General features: G+C 34.6%; 1 protein-coding gene across 8 annotated transcripts in view; it reads right to left on the reverse strand.

Annotated features, from left to right (window-relative positions):
- The window catches only part of EPHA7 (EPH receptor A7), a 188,873-nt gene that overhangs the window by 43,579 nt on the left and 125,658 nt on the right, over window positions 1-19,636 (reverse strand). For 5 of the 8 annotated variants that reach the window (XM_084513165.1, XM_084513164.1, XM_084513163.1 and 2 more), the window contains 7 exons: window positions 16,004-16,112; window positions 15,251-15,306; window positions 11,117-11,242; window positions 6,748-6,933; window positions 6,118-6,179; window positions 4,923-5,132; window positions 3,733-3,882 (listed from right to left, as the gene is read on the reverse strand). In XM_084513165.1, the coding sequence (XP_084369291.1) occupies window positions 3,733-3,882; window positions 4,923-5,132; window positions 6,118-6,179; window positions 6,748-6,933; window positions 11,117-11,242; window positions 15,251-15,306; window positions 16,004-16,112 (899 nt within the window). Of the gene's footprint in view, window positions 1-3,732; window positions 3,883-4,922; window positions 5,133-6,117; window positions 6,180-6,747; window positions 6,934-11,116; window positions 11,243-15,250; window positions 15,307-16,003; window positions 16,113-19,636 lie in introns of those variants that run through there. The other 3 variants (XM_084513160.1, XM_084513162.1, XM_084513166.1) reach the window with 2 other exon arrangements.

Here is a 19,636-nt window from a genome sequence, read left to right on the forward strand (position 1 = left end):
GCTAAACCACTGGTCATGGGGGATTTCATGTATACTGACATTGACTGACACAGCATATTAGAATTGCTAAGGAAGGGTGCTTGTTTCTGAAGGGTAGTGCATAGGACTGTGTTCTCCCTCGGTTTTTACAGAATGCAGAAACAGCTTTTCCAGAAGCTGTTCTGGACTTAGTCCTAGGAAACAGAACTGGTATGATACATGAAACTGAATATCCAGGTGAATATCCTTGGTTTAGTGAAAATAATAACCTTAGATGTAAAATATTTCATAGGTTATGTGAGAAAACACAAAAGCAGTGGACTGCAAAGTAGACAGAACAGCAAAGGATACAAAGGATACAAAATGACCTTCAAAAATCTAGCTGAATTCCATGATTGTATCAAAACTTTTTTGAAGAAATGAAATTTGTGAAAAGAAGAGCCATAACCCAGAGGCACAGCACTTTCTGCACATTTGTGTCACAGGATGTCCTTCTGACCTCAGGGAGGTTGCCTCATCTCCCTGTGCCTCAGCTTTCTATCCATAGATTTAGAATAACAATACTGTCCTGCAGCTTAAAAATGGCTGAGAAATATTCAGTTCCTGCAGTAACATCCACACCTTGAAGAATGAGTGTGGTGAGCTTTTAGAGACAGTGAAGTTATCTGTCAGACAGAGTGGGAAAAGAGGATTTCAGCAGAAGGAGAACAGGAAAATTGCAAAAAAAAGTACTATATATGAAAGAAGACATTAAAAGCAAAATGTAAGATATTTTGGATCAGTATTAAAAAGAAAAACAAAATAACAGCACTGCACAATCAAAAGAGGCAGTAAAGTGGAGTAAAACAAAAATAAGCTACAGTGTGCATAGAAAAACTGTTGTGCTTTGAAAAGTCAATCAGAAATTTCTAAGAAAAGTTTTTATACAGGATAAAAGGTTTTAAATACATTGTGCATAGCAACTACTATTTGTTAAAAGTGAAGCAGTTGTTTAAGAAGTCAGAATTCAAAAACAGGAATGAAAAACTAAATAAAACCATGAGCAAATAAAAACCAAATTATTTAAGAAACTTGGAAATAACAGATGATCTAGGTAAGATTTTATTCTAGTGGTGAAAATATGAATGAAATCAGGAACACAACTTTTCCATGCTCACTAAGATTTGGAAAGAAATCTGAGAAAGGTAGGAAACAAGGTGACAATACTTTTAGAAGGCTTTGGAGATATCATGGAATCAGCTTCTTTGATACATGTTCTGAGAAAAGTGAACATGAAGGATGAAACCTGGAAATATATATGAATGAGTTATCTAGAGATGGATGGATGGATGGAATGGCTGTGAATATCCAAAAACTGTAAAAACATTCCAAAATATTGATTAGTACAGTTGTGTGTGAGGAGGGGTTGTTTTTAATTTTTTACAGAACTCAGATAATTTTAAGAATAATAATATGAGTGTCTACTCCACTAAGAAAGGTGGTATTGGTGTTCAAAAATCATCATTCAGAAACATATATATATATATATATATATATATATATATGTTTTTGGAATAAGCAAAGCTACAAAGAGAACTCAGCTGGAGTTCTTACTAATAGAATTTATTTATACTATTTACAATTGCCAATATTTGTTTCAAATTCAAATGTAGCTTTTGCCACAAAATAAAAAAATTAAAAAAATAAAAATAAAAAAAAAAAAGAGAGAGAAAAAAAAAAAGTACTGTTGAGAATCTGGTATGCTTCTCTCATAATCTGGCTATCTAAGAATGCAAAGTAGATTAGAAGAGCAGGTCTGTAAACTGTATATAGTGGTTGCTAACAAAGATCAGAGAAAACTTTAGAGAATCAGGACATTGTAATGTTTGCTTTGTGGTTATCACACTTCTGCATATATAATAATAATAATAACAATAATAAGGTATAAATTTTAATAATAATAAAGCCAAGAGTCCAGAAATGAAATAACAAACAAACAAACACCACCAACAAAAGCAACAAAAACATGGAAACCTAAAATCTTACTCTATTCTGGAGACCTAATCTTACTATTTTCTGGAGAACTGATCTACATGAACACTAGTAAACTAGTTTACTAGAACTAGTAAACTTTGGAAAATAGTAAAGCACAGAGGTTTGAAGGCACACAGATTAATCTTAAAGAGACACTGCAACATAAATCTGTATCCTTTATGAATCTAAAACAATAATTTATAGGAAGAGGTGTGGGATTAAAGAAGTGCCATCCAAAGCTGAAAATTTACAGATGCTTCAGATCTGATCTGGTCCATGACTACACCAACATCCACGTTTAGGCAAAATGATGGATTTAAGATTAAAAAAACTGCCTGGGTGTGTATAGAAAATTAGAAGAGACACATTTAGCATTTTCACTTCCAGTTAAATACTCACACTGATAACCACGGAGGGGAATAAATAAATAACCATATGATTTTTGCATCATGGATTTGTCTGTGCAATTGATAGTATGTGCACAGGTTTTGGGGGGAATATTTTAGGACACAGTAAAAGATCACAGCATGCAAAAATATTTGAATTTATTTTACTCAGCAATTGATGCATCTTTAATCTATGTGTTATTGAAGATATTATATTATGTAAAATGTTAAAAAGATATTAAAGTGCAAGAGATTGTAACAAGCTATTTTATGAGAAAGGTTAATTCATGTGCTTTACTTGCAGCTTTCTATTAAGAGAATACTTTTCAAAATCCATCAAGATGCATGAAGATATTGGAATTTCCCCTTTATTTAAAAGTTTTTCCTTGTTGTTCCCTGAAAGATAGGTAAAGTTTGCCTCTTATATTCCTGTCAGATTTCTTCTATATTTGAATCTAGTACAGAAAGAAGGTGTCAAAAGAAATGAAAATCTACTGGGTGCCTAGGGAATGTAAATATTTCTCTTTCTCTGCCCCAAGGACTTGTTTGTCCATATTTTGACAGTCCATGAAATCTTTGACACTGAAACCTGTCAAATATTAACAACTTTGCACTGTGTCAAACTGACTCATCATTTACACTTCTATAATTTTTTTAAACTCTGATGTCGATCATTCAATCAAAAAATAAAATAATGATGATAATAAAAAAGAATCCCAAGCCTTCGACCTGAAGAACTTTAAATGTGTATCTTTCTGACATCTTTCTCACCTGCATGGCTTTTCCCTGTATACTTTCTATGTTAATAGACACTCTTGTCAGAAACCAAAATTAACACCCATATGTTCTATTACTGCTGACCTGTTGCTCTAAGTCATATTTTATGCAAACAAGGATATTGTTAAATCAGCATAATTAACTTTAAAGTGCCAAAGTAGGTCATTAACTGCCACTCAGATTTTTAACAACTTTTTTCAACTGATTAATCATTGCTCTGAGGTCAGAAACCTCACAATTAATTTTTCATTTGAAAAAATTAGTTCCTTCTAATAATATATATTCTAATAGTATAATAAAGTGAAGAGCTTATATTACTATTTTGGAAATTCCAATTTTACTTTATACTTGGGACAGAAACCTACAACAACCACGTGGAAGAATAAGGATTTAGAGATGTAGGTAAAAAGTGCAAGCTTTGTAACTTTTCCTATTTTTGAGAACCTTACCATGTTTTGGAATATCTTATTCCTAAAACAAAATTACATTCATATGTAGTGAAATATGTGTATACATTTAAAGTATGTAATATTTGTTTTTCTAATACATGTGTGCTCACAGACAAAGGATAACCTACATCTTGATTTGACATGTCCCAGTAAGGCCGTTCTCCGTAAGACATTACTTCCCACATAACTATTCCATAACTCCATACATCACTGGCTGATGTAAATTTGCGGTACTGGATTGCCTCCGGAGCTGTCCATCTCACTGGAATTTTTCCACCCTATGGAAGAAAAAGATATATCTTTTTTCTACCTCAGAATTTCCTCATCATTTTCCTTAGAGTGCATTTATAATTATTTCTATAAAAATCAAAATTTACATCAGCTATTGTAGTTTACCAATTTCAGATTTTTCAAAAGTAAGCTTAAACTTAAGCTCTTAAGCACCAGGACTGTAGAAAGTAAGGCAACTGAGCTAAGTTGGATGCATTTCTCTGCAGGTGTTTCTATCTTCATTGATTTTAAGGGGCTGCTTAGCTGTCTGATTTAGGCTTGACATTTAAGGCGTGTCAAGCTAGGTAAGAGAAATCTCATCCTGTGCATATAAATTCCATTGAATTGTCATATGACTCCTCGGAAATCTCCGTCTAGCACTTTAAAATTGGAATCCCACTTAGATCCAAGTGGCAGGAGTGACACCCATGAATGTGGAATGCCTGTGTGCTTTCCAGATCCCTGTGCCTGTTGGAGCAGATTCCAGGGGCCCCTCCTTCCCTCAGCATGAGAAAATAGGTACAGTGAGGCCCCACGGGTGGGAAAAGAGAGCTGGCTTAACAAAAGAATAAAGAGCATAGTGTGCCCGATGAATGGTTATTTAAGAAAAGCATCCCACCCAAAAGCAAGGGAAAACACAGGAGTTGAGCTTTGTCACAGTCTAGCCTCAAGCTAGTCAACTTTTTGGTGAGATAAAATCTAGTCTGAAAAATAATAATACCCTACAAATATTTTAATTGGCTCATACTAGGTGACATGACTAACCTTTCTATGATTAAAACTTCTGTATTTGTTCAAAAAGAGAATCGTGAGGAAGGGAATAAAGATACTGTGCAAAATATCTAGAACTTTACCAGTTAAAAATGCATGCTGTTACAAAAATATCATACTCTACTTAGAGCCAGATTTCTGCAGAAACTGTCTCCCTTTTCACTGGTTACCATTTCTCAAGCAATTAATGTATTTCTTTTTTCTCTGCTTGCCAGAAGATATGCTTCTTCTTAATAACCACGTTTCAAAATGACTAAAAAATATCAATTTCTCTTACACTAGTAGTGTAGACAGCCTCTGGATCATCTTCTACAACTCTGGAAAGACCAAAGTCTGACACTTTACAAACAAGGTTGCTGTTGACAAGAATATTGCGTGCTGCAAGATCCCTGTGTACATATCCCATATCAGCCAAATATCTCATTCCAGCAGCAATTCCTCTCAGCATTCCCACCAGTTGAATGACTGTAAATTGCCCATCATGTTTCTAAAGGGGAGAAAGGAGCAGCAATTCTTGTTAGTATAGATGAGAAAAGAAATAAGAATTAGTTTTACAACTTCAGGTTTCTACTTATTTACAATTTGTGTGGCAATTCATCCTAGGGCAAAGAAACACACTTCAAGAGCAAGTTTTATTTGTTTCAGAGACAAAGCAGTACATCCAATTAAGAAATGCATGTTACTTCTAATGTACTAGAAGTAACAAAGCTTGCTAATCCCCATAAAATTCTGACTAACTCATGGGAAGTCTTTTTCAAGAGAGCTTTCCTGATGAACCAACTCTTTATTGTTTGCCTCTATGCTCTTCCTCTCTCAGAATAACTGTATTTGTCAAGAAAATAAGAACTGTCTCCTTTTTCAACCCAAGCTACCAGGAACTTTATTCATAGCTTGCAATTTCTCTCTCTCTCTTTCCCATCTATAGAGTGTTATACATCATTTCATACTGTACACCAGGCAAAGCAAAAGAACTGTCCAGTTCAGAGTACACACACAACAAACACTAAATACTTATGAACTTATTTTTATTTTTGCTTTGTTCTTCTCTTAAACGTTACAATAGTTCATTTAGGGATTCTTGTGTTTTGACTTCTACCATGCTCAAAAAATAAATGCTGCTCCAGAGAGGCAGAAGACTGGGCTTCAGTATCAGCCACCTCCATGCAGCTGGTGGCAGTAATATGAGCCACCTTAAATGCCACTTAAAATTGCCACTTACATTCCTAGAATGTTTCCATATGATCCTGTCTGATCTTCTGATTTCTGAGCTGATTTTGCTGAGAACTGCTAGTATTTGACAAGTTCCATTTCAGCCTGAAAAGGACTTTTATTTTAATATCATCTGTCTGCATATAAATATATATAAATGCACATATAAAACAATGTATTTTTAAACATTATATATAAAACTATACATAGATGCGTAACTTAAAATATGCTTATGTATGTTATGTTTTCATTTTGGTACTCACCCTAAGAAATGCATCTAAGGCCCCATTTTCCATGTATTCTATTACAATCATGACTGGTTTCCCTAAAAGACATGAAGGCACATTTGTTTGAGAAACTGTAAAACAATGGAGTGCCTTTTTTTGATAAAACACATGTTATTCCTTTGAAGGTCTGAATTGTTGAGACATGAGAATTTCTGAAGCCTCCAGCACTGTTACTGAGCTCTAATAAGTTCTTAAATGTCTTCATGGAAGACATTTGATGGTCATGATCCACAAAATTAAACCGTACAAATCAAAATGTCAGTGTGTTCTCCTGACTCCTGCTGTGTGAACAGGACTCTGGAATAATGACACTTCAGATAATATGAAAGGACATAAGAAACCTTATCTCTCTGCATGGTCTTTGAGGCTAAATGAAACTAGAAAAATAATATATTTCAAAGTACTTCATCTTTTAATTATGCATGCATCTTAATTTTTTCCTCAGGTTGTAGCTTAAAGTAGATATTGTTTCAGTTAGTTACGCATCAGTATAAAATCCATTAGGAGTGTACAGTCTGTTTATAATTTGAATCTTTGACCATGAATAAACAAAAGTAATTTCTGATATTAGGTTGTTATCTGACTTGTTATCAAGCCACTGCTTACCTCTGGTAACGACCCCTTCTAAATGAACAACATTGGGGTGGTCAAATTGTCCCATGATGCTTGCTTCACACAGGAAATCTCTCCTCTGCTTTTCAGTGTAGCCAACCTTCAGAGTTTTTATGGCTACTGCAACATCTCTCTTGCCAGGAAGCTTTAGACGCCCACTGCACACTTCACCAAACTCTCCTAAAATGAAATAGATCAACACTGAATTACTCTGGCTGTAATATCAATGCTCTTTTTTGAACTAGCTGCCTTGATTGAACTAGCTGCCTATGTATGTATTTAAATTGAATACATGAATATACATATTTGAAATGGATTACTTAAGAACACGAAGACAGGCATGTGCTCTACATGAATTTCTGAATGAGTACCCTATGGAGCAAACACATGAAGTTAAACTAATCTACACGACTATTATCTGAATCTTTGTAAAAGACTTGTTAGTAATTTGCTGCTTTTTTTTTTTTTTCAAAAACAGGAAATAAAAATGGTTTTCATAAGAAAATACTGTTACTGAAATACTAATACTATTTCTAAGTGGAAATGTCATTCTGTTTCAAATGGTTTCCTTGCTATCTTTATATCCAATGTATTTCTTTTTCTTTGTTTCTTTCAAAAGGCACCTCTTTCAAAGCTGCTTTTAATTTAACAATGTTGTAGTGTTAAAAAGCACTTCATTATTACATTCAAGAAGGATAATTTACTTTGCAGATTAGGAAAGGGAAGGTGTGATTTATAATGATTTTGTTCCATTAAACAAACACAAGCAAATGTTGGAATTCTGTAAAAAGTTTCTAAATTATTAGATAATTGGAACATGAAGAATCATGTGAATAAAATGGCCAAACAGCCAGTAAGAATACCAATAAATAAAAAAATAAATAAGGCCTCCTACAATTTGGGATAGAAGTAATTGGACTGCATTGGACAAGAAAGAGCATTGAAATATATGAGATGTGGAGCTGAATGGCAATACATTTATCACACTATTTTTGAGGTTGTGGAAGACTGAAGGGACTGTCCCTTGTGTCACAGTAGTTTCAGCAAGGAGAAAAAGAGAATCCCCATTCTGTAGCCAGAAAAAAAGGATTCTTGGGACATGTAGGAGACGTAGGTGGTAACATATTTTATGCTGAATAGAGGGGAACATCTCTTTAAAAAAAATAGACTTTTCAGAATATTTAGTAGTCTGGTACATTGCAAATTTACCTGGAATATGGTAGAGAGAGAGCCAAGTCCAAATCCAATCAAGTCTAAAATTTATCTCCTGCATACCCACAGAATGTCTTTAAATTATTGAGTACACACAAGTATGCGGACACACCTACATCTAAGACATGTTTTAGGATGAATGCTGAAAAAAAATATGATTGAATTAGGAAACAGCAGTGTAGACTGTTTGATTATAGAATCCCTTTGAGATGTAGGCTGAGGTCTTAAGAAAGCTGGTAGGATTAGGATTTAAGTGCAGATACACACTGGTAAGGCAGCAGAGAGGGGTGCCTTGGAATTACCTAAGGAGGTAGGTGGATTTTGAGTTGTCATAATTTATGAATTTTGAGAAATCTTGTTTAAAACACTGTCCCTCCAGCCCAGAAGGGGAGAACTTTGGGTGGACCACAGTATTTCCTAAACTTTGGGCACATCTCCACTCAGCACTGCCAGTTTTACAAATCTCACAGGAGATTACTCTCTATGTAATTGAATTCCTCTCACTCTGTTCGACAGAATTTAAATTCAGGTTAGCTTCAATCAACTCCACATACCTCTGTTAACAGTATTGTACTAATCAGACAGACAGAGGGCATTATTCCTGTCTGAACATTACCCCCAGCTATCCTTGGGCACTGAAATTATGGTATGAAAATCTACGTCATAGTCATGAATATCATGAGAGACATAGGTAATGATCAGCTGTTGGACTGCTCATGTCTTTAGCTTGGTGCCTTCCTGCACTTCATGAGCAATAAGGATGACTACTAATGAATGCACCACTCACCTTAATCACAGCCCCTAGCCACAACAACAGCTGACTAAAGTATAACAATTAGTATAACAATTTTCTCTTGCTATACCTTCCAGAACTGGTTTTTTTTTTTGTTTGTTTTGTTTTGTTTTGTTTTTTCCCCCACACACTGAGAACAAGATGTGAGTATATGTATGTATTTGTATGTAATATTTCAGAGCCAGGTAATTAGGGTACTTGGCACAGAAGACACTAAGCCTTAACTCCTTTCCAGCTCTCTGGGATATGATTTTGATTGATATCCAAAAGCAGATCACTCATACTCAGGCAAACCAGAAACTTGAATGTGTATATCATTCATTTCAGGCCAGCATAATAGCCAAAGAACTACTTTTATTCCCAACAAAGTATATTTAGCTGAAATGGTGCCCAAAAAGGAACCAGAAAAGATGACAACAAGAGTGGGAACATCGCACAGCCAACAGCCATGAGCTCAGCATGTCAACAATGAAGAGACTAAAACAAAGGATCTGTGGTATGAACAAGGACTCAACATAGTGGATACAATAATCTGTATCTGACAGGTGGCCACAGCAGGGTGGTAATGAAAATCTTGGCAAGGAAAGCACATATCCCTCATGCAAATTGAGCTCAAGCATACTTGCACCCTATTTGTCTGCGAGAGACATGGCACTACAGAATAGCTGATGTGGCCAGCATTACTAGTGCACATTGAGACTGCTAAGTGGCTTTTCTGGTGCTGTCACCAGCAGAAATTCTGTATTCTTCTTTGATGTATGAGTTTCAGTTGCTTCTTTTAGTCTTTAACATTCTGTTGAACTTGGACTGTATTTCATTTCACTCTTGCCTCTGTCTACATCAACAAGTTAAAAAGACAACTAAAATATTCTTTATCATAGTACTTCTAAGTAACTTTTTTAAGGAATGACTACTGACACAAGTTAGATTTTTGCTATCAGTTATACTCATTAAAATCAAGAATAAATTAATCTATAGCCAACCAAATTATTATTATTTCCTCTGCCATAACACTGAAAATACTTATGCCTTAAATTGCATCCTCTTTGCAACCAAGGCATTTTCAGCATTTTGCCCAGAAGGCATCAGCAAAGTCCAACTGAATACATCTTCATGCTCTGAACTGTTGCTATGCTGATAGTTTTTTAACTCAAAACAAAAGATAAAACTCAATAATTTTTCTACGCTAATCTAGATTTTAAATCTTGTATATTTATTAGAAGAGGTGCTGCCGTTCTAGCATTACAAAATTACTAGTTAGCAGGGGCTAGATTCTTATGCTCTTACTCATCTGAAACAATAATTTTCTCAAGCAATGTTGTTAATTACAATGGTGCTACTCCTTGATTAAGACATGATTCAACATGAGTGAGGTTACTTTTAAAAGTCATTGTGAATTCTAAGTGTAAAGATTTTTTAAAGTTAAAACAGCTTATTTTAGAGATCTTTCTTCTTCTCTTTCAAAATAATACAATGTAATTTACAGTGCATGCCAAACTACAGGGTGATTTAAAAGTATTTTAGTAATACTTTTATAAAACAATGGGAAAGCAAAAGAACATTTCCTCCAGGAATCCAAAGTATTTGATATTTTTCTTACCCACAGAAACTTAATTTCACTACATGGAGTAGTGCAATAAAAATGTCACATATCTTATTAATGCAAACAAATGAAACTGCCTTTTTAGAGCATGAACACCACAGCTTAAGTAGGTGGTAGACAGTTCAAGAGGAAGAAAAGCAATGTTATGCTGGTGCAATTACAATCAGTCATGAGGAGTTAAACAATAACTTTTTGTATTCATAAAATATCAAAAAGGAAAATGGCAGAAGAAAAAACAGCTTTAGGGAAAATTTTGTTATACAGAAACAAGACCTTCCCAGTCTATATGTAAGATTTTGAGCTAGACACTTTTCCTTATTCACATGAAAAAAAAATCAGAGAACAAAAAACCTTCTTGCAAAAGGAAAGTGAGCAGAATTTGCACTTGTGCCTAACCCTTTTACTCTAACAGTAAAGAATAGGAAGCAAAATTACTTCCCCACAAGAAAAAATAATAATAATAAAAAAAAATTAACAGTAGATATATAAATTAGAAACCTGCAACTTTTCAATGACAAACAAAATTCTTCATTTACTTCTTGTAAGTATGTGTGTGTCTGAGTCTGTGTGTGTGTGTTTTTCTTGTTTATTTTTACATTTTAGAAGTGAGTGCAGTTTCATTTCTCTTAACCACTCTGGTGAATGCAAAAAGTTCTTCTATAGTCGAGGTATAATTATTTGCCTGTCATTATGATGTATGAGATTCGATCCTGGCTAAATGGAACAGTTGAATAAGGAAGCCACGGCCGCCTTACCTGCACCAATCACACGCTCAATTTTAATACAAGAGGCATCTAGCTCCTTGGCGAATTGATGGACAGCTCTATTTGGGTCCTCGTAGGTTTCAGGGTCAATGTAGGTTTTGGTGCCTGGAAATTTAACTGTAATGATGTAAGAAAGCATGACTGTGATGAAGCAAAGGCACTTATTGTGCAGTCAGTCCAGGAATTTCATTATGCAGAGCGCTCCTTGGAAGAGTGAACCTGCTTCCAACACCACCTGAGTCAGAGCCGCTCTGAGAGGCAACTTTAGTTTTATGTGTCATCTGCAAGCATGCTGACACAAGTACACAATCCCGTCTCTAAAAATGACTAACATTAACATTTGCACCTATTCCTTTAAGTTAAAGAAGTAATATATATTAAATAATGTTTAATGGAATAAAATGCAAGGGCCGGGTGGGAGAAAAAGTAAAGTGAGATGGGGGGAAGACTATAAAGGAGGTAAAACTTTCTTTTCTGTGTAAGAACAGCTTATTCTCCTTTCCCAGGCTGAGTAAAAAGCATTTCTTTACATTTTCCCTGTCTTCTAGAGGGATTTAAAAGGATCTGCTACCTACTTTAATTTGTTTAAACTATTGAATATATTTCTAGACTGTGGCAATAGCCAAGCTAAAGTTTTCACGGTGTTTAGAATTTATATTTTTAGGTATATGTCTTGCACTACAATACAAACATGAAAAACACTTGTAGTCAGCAAGGCACAGGAAAAAAAAAAAAAAAAAAGATGCCGTGGAACAATTATTTCCTTTCTCAAGCACCTAAGTGAATAAAATGCAGCACCTTGGGTTTTGTTCGCTCATTTTCCAGTATAGCTCTTTGTGTAACTCAGGCAGGAAAGCATTCTGGCCAGCATGTATTTTTTTTTCCCCTTAGTTTGCTGCTGATTCAGGAAAATTATTTTCTCTTCTTTCAAAAGCAGAAATTTATGATGGAAGTAGAGGAACCCTGAAAATCTATTAACCAAACAATTTTTATGAAATTAATTTAGCTCTCAAGGATTACAGACCTGAGTTTTAATTAAGTCAGTCAATTAAAACCCAGTATCAAAAAGCAATAATGTTTCTGTGCTATTTGATACACTGATATACATGAATTGGATCAGAAGTCAATACAAAACACAGTTTATGGTTGCTTTGTAATCTCTTAATTAAACTTTTAAACTTGAAAATGTATTAAAAAATGGCTTAGTAGTCATTTGTTTTTACGTTTCAGATTGCACTACTGACAAAAAACAAACAAACAAACAAAAAACTTATAAGAAGGAAAAGGTTAGAGAAATTGTTAGAAAAATCTAATGAATTTACACATAAAAATTATTCAAGACTTTGCCCAAATGTTAATGCTTCTTCCAATTGTATTGATATATTTTGCAAATTATAAATGTTTATTTATTAAGTTTTTGTTAAATGAACAGTTAAATATTTATTAATTAAACATTTATATAAATGTTTATTCATTTGTTCAAAAATGACCAAAGGGGAAGAAACCAGTAGGCTACCCTCCTATAATAGTGCTTTCAGGCAGTAAGGTGGAGAATGAGCCATCCTTGTTGTGTTTGTGATAAGAGGCCTGGATTGGAGGTAACTTTGCAAATCTCAATCGGCCTCTGATGGTTTTTTATTCAAGCTGTCATAAAACGTTTTGACAGGCCATGGCTATCTCGGCATACCAATGTGAAATAGTGCTGGCATAGATTTGAAGACATTGTTAGAAGAAAATGGTAGGAGGATTTAAAATGTAAATCTGAATTGCTTAGGTAAACCCCTCCATTGTTTTTGTATCTTTAAATATAGCACTTGGGGTCACAGAGAGCTGAGAGGTATAAAAATGAAAGAGATGATATTATACTAAATGCAGTGCTTTAAAAGCTGCTTTAAAAATAGTTACTTGTAAATTTTGGTGCTAAGTGTTTGTGGTAAGTTAAGTTTTTGAAAATCCAATCTAGTATCTCTACAGGTAAGAAGGTTGCTTAGAGGTCCTGGAGCAGAAAGACACCACGCTGTTTTTCATGTCTCTGTGACCAAGCTGGTGACGACAGCCCTGTATTCCATCTTATTCTGTCTATGGTTATCAAACAAAATTAAATACTAAGCCTTCAATCAACAGATGATGAAAAACTAGCCTGGGAGAAAGTGATTTACACTTTTAAAAGTGCTACAATTTTAAAAAGACTGTGTATGCTAACTGTCCTGATTGACTTTCTGGATAACCAAATTTCTTGAAAGTAAAATGAGAGAAACCATTGAGTGAACCATTTTTCATTATTTCTGGATCAACTATTAAATGTTAAATAGCAGCTTTCATATTAATTTGTTTACACTTTCACAAAAAAAAAAAAAAAAAAATCACAGATAATGGAGATGAGGAAAGACATTATTTAGCTAGCATATTCCCTTTGTTTATCTACTCAAATACAAGAATATATAGTCGATATTTTCCTTCAAGGACATAATGGAGACTTAGAAAGTGAAAGCAGTAGCTCTTCTGAGGATGTGAAAAGCTTATAATGTATCTGTGAGAGGCAAATTTCTAAACCATCACTCCCAGAATAGCAACATTTAAGTTACATCAGATTTTCAATGACTTCTTTAAAATTAGCTGCACTGCAAAGTGCATGATGAGTAATTCTCGTCCCATTATTATTTTCCACCCTTCTCGTACAGATTATAAACTGATTGACAAAAGCTGCAATGATGTCACTACTTGGTTTAATAATCACTGCATTTAAATTAAAAAATTTAGGTAGCATCAAATCCAAATTAATGGAGCATGAACAAATTCCAGCTGATCTGATTTTGCTAGGGCAGAAAGGTGAAACAGAAACCTTGATCTGATTTCTACTGGACTTTTGGGCTAGAGCTACTTCTTTAAAGAGTCACACACTGAGAAGATGCTATAAATTTGTGACTAGTGGCTACTTAATTCTCCATATGATTCTTCATTCTCCATATTCTGATAATAGCTCCTGATTTTAACAAATCAAAAATAAGATAAACTATATTGATTTCATAAAAAGAAAAAATATCTAATGGATTTAAACTACCACTGCAATTATTGGTGAACAACAAAGGCTGCATACAGCATAGCATGACTACATGGCACCTTTTACCAATATGTGAGTTGCCAGATATGGGAGAAAACTGGAAATCCAGGCTTCTTATTTTTTATTTTATTTTATTTTTTTTTTATTATCAGAAGTTGTAGTAAGTTTAGTTCTATTACGTGATTTTTCAGTTGTGGATGAACAGAATCATTTTGCAACTTAGTTTCATCAAATTTCCTGAGTTAATGACTGATTTAGACCAATTTCAAACATTGTTAATCTCTCATGTCGAAATGATAATACAACTAAAATAAGAAAGGGCTAAAAAAAAAAGTTTTTAAAATAACTTTCAGATACAACTGAAACAATTCTTTCTCTTTTATTGCATAAGTTGTCCTCTCTTCTTAAATTTTCTCTTGTTACTAAGCAAAGAAAGACATATTTTATTGAATTTTTCCAGGGTTCTAAAAATTCAAGTGGTACCTAGGATTTTACAAAGAGAGTTTTTGGGTGCTATTTTTCACTAGGCAAGTGATTCTAGAACAGAGAAAACCTGTGAAATAGCTGATCTTTCTTTTCATATTAAATATTTTAAGGATTTATTTATTTATTTATAATATTGATGCTATTGTACAGAAAACAGCTTTTGAGCAGACCAACTTCATTGCTAGGGTGATACAGTGACTGTTGCTTTCTTAATCTGAACTTCGCCTGGGATAACGATCATACAGCCACTTAGCCAAAGACCTCTCAAATAATTCATCTCAGAGGAATCATTAGGATGGTGTGAAACATGTATTCAAAGGAAACAAAACAAAAAAAAAAGTGGAATGAAAACAATGGTATATCGTATACATGTATAGAAATAAAATTGTGACAATGTTGACTTTAATCTGCATTCTTTTTGTGTAGGTCACATTTTTACAATGTTTAACTTCCCACTTGCTACTTACACAGAATTTTTAAATTTCATTCAACTTTGTATTTCATGGTGTGTTATTTATTATTGTCTACAGTACTGCAGTTCGGGATTTTTGAAAAGGGGAAAAAAGCAAAACACTTACAATGAAAGTAAAGCTCTTCATCCCCTTCTTGATCAGCTTTGCTATAGCCGCAATGCCTAAAAAGAAATACGTCAGTTTTACTGGTAAATAATGATTTACTTCCTCACATATAAAGTCCCGACAACATTGGTCTTTCAGGCTGGGATTTTCAGCCTATGAGCACCTAGCTCCTGTAGGCCCTTTGAAAGTTTGAGCTATAATTCTCTTGACAGCAGAGGTTTAAATAAATCATGAGCAGTTGTAATCAAAAGGCTTTTGTATCAAATACGAGTTGGGACAGGTCCTAAAGATCCTTGTTCCTGTGAAAAGCTTCTATGGATAAGGCAGGGGATTAAAGAACTTGAAAGTAGAACACTATTTTACATGACGGTATTCTTAAACATACTGCTGTGTCTCTTTTTCTTGAATGTAAAGTCATTTAAAGGCTGATCAGATAAAGTGTCATGCTTCTCCACGTGAGAGAAACTAAACAGAAAGAGGAACTTTGAGGAGTACAGGTGAAGAGCTTGCTAAGGGTTCCTTTTACAGCACATTTACATACGACTGAAAGAACATCTTGATTTAAGTGTGTCTTGCTAAAGTAAGCAGAAAAACTGTATAGTTGATAATTGGATTTGAATTTGGAATGAAAATTGTCCTTAAAAAACATGAGTTCCTTATAAGTTTTGCAAATTTCCATTCCAGATTACAATATGCCTTAAGAACCCACAAAAGTGGGGTCAGATGTGCTTATGCCTATGTAAGGCACAATACCTTCGTCCAATGATGAATCCAAACACCATGAAGACCAGAATGATGGTTCCTGCTACAGCAACCACAGCTATGATAATAACAGGATTCTGTTCACTGGAAACAGCCGTGGCTGTAAATAGAGAAAAAAGCAGAGATTAGCTTAATATTATTCCCAACAAAGGAGTTGCAAAAAAAATTAAATCAACCTTCATGAATTGCAGACTGTTAGTTTATTTTTTTAGTTGCCTACAATTATTAATTTGATGAATTTAATCTAAAGGAATGCCCCTATCAGAAATTCACTCAAATGCCGGATGAGTTAATGATCACATACAGGGAATAAAAAAGGCCAAAATTAACTTGGTCAAAGTCATACAACCATGTGCTGAAAGCCAGCACCAGCCAATTTAACTGCCTTCTGGTGTAGTGTCTTCTGCTTTGTTCAGTGGTTGACCCCTTCCTAAAAGGGAGGAGGACTTCTCTTTAAAGGGGTACAGTAGGAGAATGTTCCTGCTCCTAGCCACACTGCTAAAAATAGTTGATATGACTTTAATGGTAGTATGAAATAGTATCTTAAGTGTAAGATGAATTTTTAAGATGAAACATTAACTATCTATTAACACAGACTTCTTAGCATATTTATCTCTCTTACTGCTATTAATCATTGTAAATTGATATTATCACTTAAAATTTGTTTCTGTTAGCACTGAAAAGGTGCTTCCACATACACAAAATGGAATTCTCTATGCTTCAGAGCATTTACATGCCAAAATATCTACACGCTATCATTCTTTTTATTCATTTATGCCAATTTTATTAATATATGCAAATGTCTGCATGTCACATTAATTTAAACTGAGGATGTAAATACTTAGCCTGAGAACCCTCAAAGTTTGTTAAATACATTGCTTGCCACTCAGCTAATGAAGGTGGTCATATGCTCAGCTGTATTAAATGAGCACAACTCTACCGAACTCTGCAGAGGTATAGTGATTTGTAACAAGAATCTGGCCCAAGAGACTGAGAATAAAGGAAGAAACATCAGGCAGTGATGCTGAGAAAGGGACTGTGGAAGTGTGAGTCCCAAAAAAAAAAAAAAAAAAAAAAAAAAAAAGAAGATACTGACATCTGATTAACTAAACTGTAGATGATACGTTAATATGGTTAACTGGTTAAGTCCCGGCAGTGCTACCTAAAGATGAAGATTTTATGAATTCCACAGAATCTTCTGGGTGCAGATTTCATAGGTTCCCATAGAAACAAACCATCCAATCTTTTCTTTGCTGTGTCTTGGCAGAAGTAAACCAATCAACATGATTTATTTTGTCACTGAACTGTATTACTTACCACCCCCCCCAAATAAAAACCCCTTTGTTGTGCTTCACAGCATAAGACAGCACCTCTGTATTGAGGTGAAATTCCTGCAGCCCCCATCCCCCAATTTTATTTCCTAAAGAAACTATAATTCCTCACCTAATGCAGGTGAGGAAGGTCTCATTATTCTTATTGGGCTTTAACTGAAAAGAACAAAGGTGTTTTTTTGACTAACTACAACTTTCTGAGATACCCAGTCAATGGGGTATTGCTATAGGCCTGCACATATCCCATTTGTGCAACCTTTAGGAAATTAGTGGTCACTATCTTGTGACATAAGGGCATAAGTAATGGGGTATAAGTGGAAGGGGTATAAGTAATACAACTCAGGTTCCTGAAAAACTACCTGCCCATCAAACTAGACAGCCTCAAACATGAGAATGTTGAAGTTATGTAAAATTTCCTAAAATATTTCTATTCCTTAGAACTTGAGTGCAAACCTCACCTGGGAGTCAAGACAAGGTGGCATTTTGTCCCAATGGCCAGTGTACAAAGCTTTATCCATCTAACAGAGTTTGGAAAAACACTTTTCCAAGCTTGCCACCTAATCTAGCAGCCACGTTGAGTGCATAGAGGTTGACATGTGTGAGTGGGTTGCTCTGCATGACTGCCTCACAGATTTCCAGTTATTTCCAGTTAAACCATGCTCAGGCTCTGAAGGCAGTACAGGGACCAGCTACAGGTGACACCTAATCTGACATTATGATATCTTCTTATCTAAAGGAATGAGAGAGTGTTTAGTTTATAGGACACAAGGTTACCTTCTATGTACAGGGCTGGAGGGATGGGGAATACCCAAAAACCCTGGAGCATTTAAAAGAGGAGATTAGCTATAAAAGCTGTGCAGCTCCTCCAGCAACAATTTTTCATGCAGGCAATCTCAGCTACAGAGAAGAATTCCTGATGAAGTGTACATGAAAGCTTCAACAATATATTGGAATCATGCGGGCCAAATGTCACATTTTTAAATATTATTCTTATAATATTTATTCTTATTATATTATTCTTATTATGTCTTCTATTAAATTTTGCAGCAGTTGTTTATTTCACAGAATCACAGAATTTCTAGGTTGGAAGAGACCTCAAGATCATTGAGTCCAACCTCACAGCTAACAGTCCACACTAAACCATATCCCTAAGCTCTACATCTAAACGCCTTTTAAAGATTTCCAGGGATGGTGACTCCACCACTTCCCTGGGCAGCCTGTTCCAATGTCTAACAACCCTTTTGGTAAAGAAGTTCAGACATCATAAATATATTTTACATCTGTATGCTACTTCAACATTGCTCGATTTAAAACTATTCATGGCAAAAGCAAAAGGCAAAATTTTATTCCTGCCAGGTTGCACTGAGTCCTTCTACTTTGCCAGTAAGACATGTAACAAGTGGCAAACTCCTCATCAGAGATTTTAGGCAGTACAAAGGTGAAGGGGATGTTGCAGTATTGTAAATAAGATGGCCTATTTTGAAAGATAACACAATCAACTTGTCTTGCTGTGACTGAGAACATCCAGGAGGGCTTTCTGGCTTTCAGGAAAACAGATGAGAGCACCGCTGAAATCTGTGTGTCCCCTGAGAGGTTGTATTAGGGAAGTTTTAACTCTGGTTTGTATACCTCTAGTCCTCATTGAAAAACAAAAAGTTTTCACAAACAATTGCACAATTTTCTAATAATTCTTATTAGAAAATGCCACCAACATTTTTAAACTGAATGTTTTCATTTATTCTTCTGGTTTGTTCTGCTTGATATCTAGAATACTTCTCCCATACTTTTGGAATTACAGAAAACACAGCAGCCTCTTTAGATTCACTGGCTACAAATAATTCAAGGTATCTTTTAGATAATTCAGTGGATCAAAAAAGGTAAAATTACCACTTAAATGATACTCTTTGAATTTATATTTTCTTCCAGGAGGATTTCTGTCTCTGATAAATGATGTTTCCAACAACAAAATTCAGTTACTTTGATCTGTGACAAACACAGCATGGAATATAAATATCCTACCTTCATAAAGCATTTTTGCTTTGTAATTTTACTATTTTTATGTAAATGTATGTATTTATTAAATATGGTATTAAATATGTATATTTTACATATCAGATTACATAATGGACATATACATAATTTGAGTTCCTCAAATATGGGAAAGTGGCCCTGCAGTTTTGATCACAATACAGAAACTGGAACATAATATAAAAATCTACTAAATCAACAGCACCAGTTGAAATTCCAGGTGAATTTCAGATAGGCAAAAGGACTATCTAACTGCTGGTTGAGC

This window comes from Aythya ferina (assembly GCF_964211825.1).
Source record: "Aythya ferina genome assembly, chromosome: 3".
NCBI classification, from domain to species: Eukaryota; Metazoa; Chordata; class Aves; order Anseriformes; family Anatidae; genus Aythya; species Aythya ferina.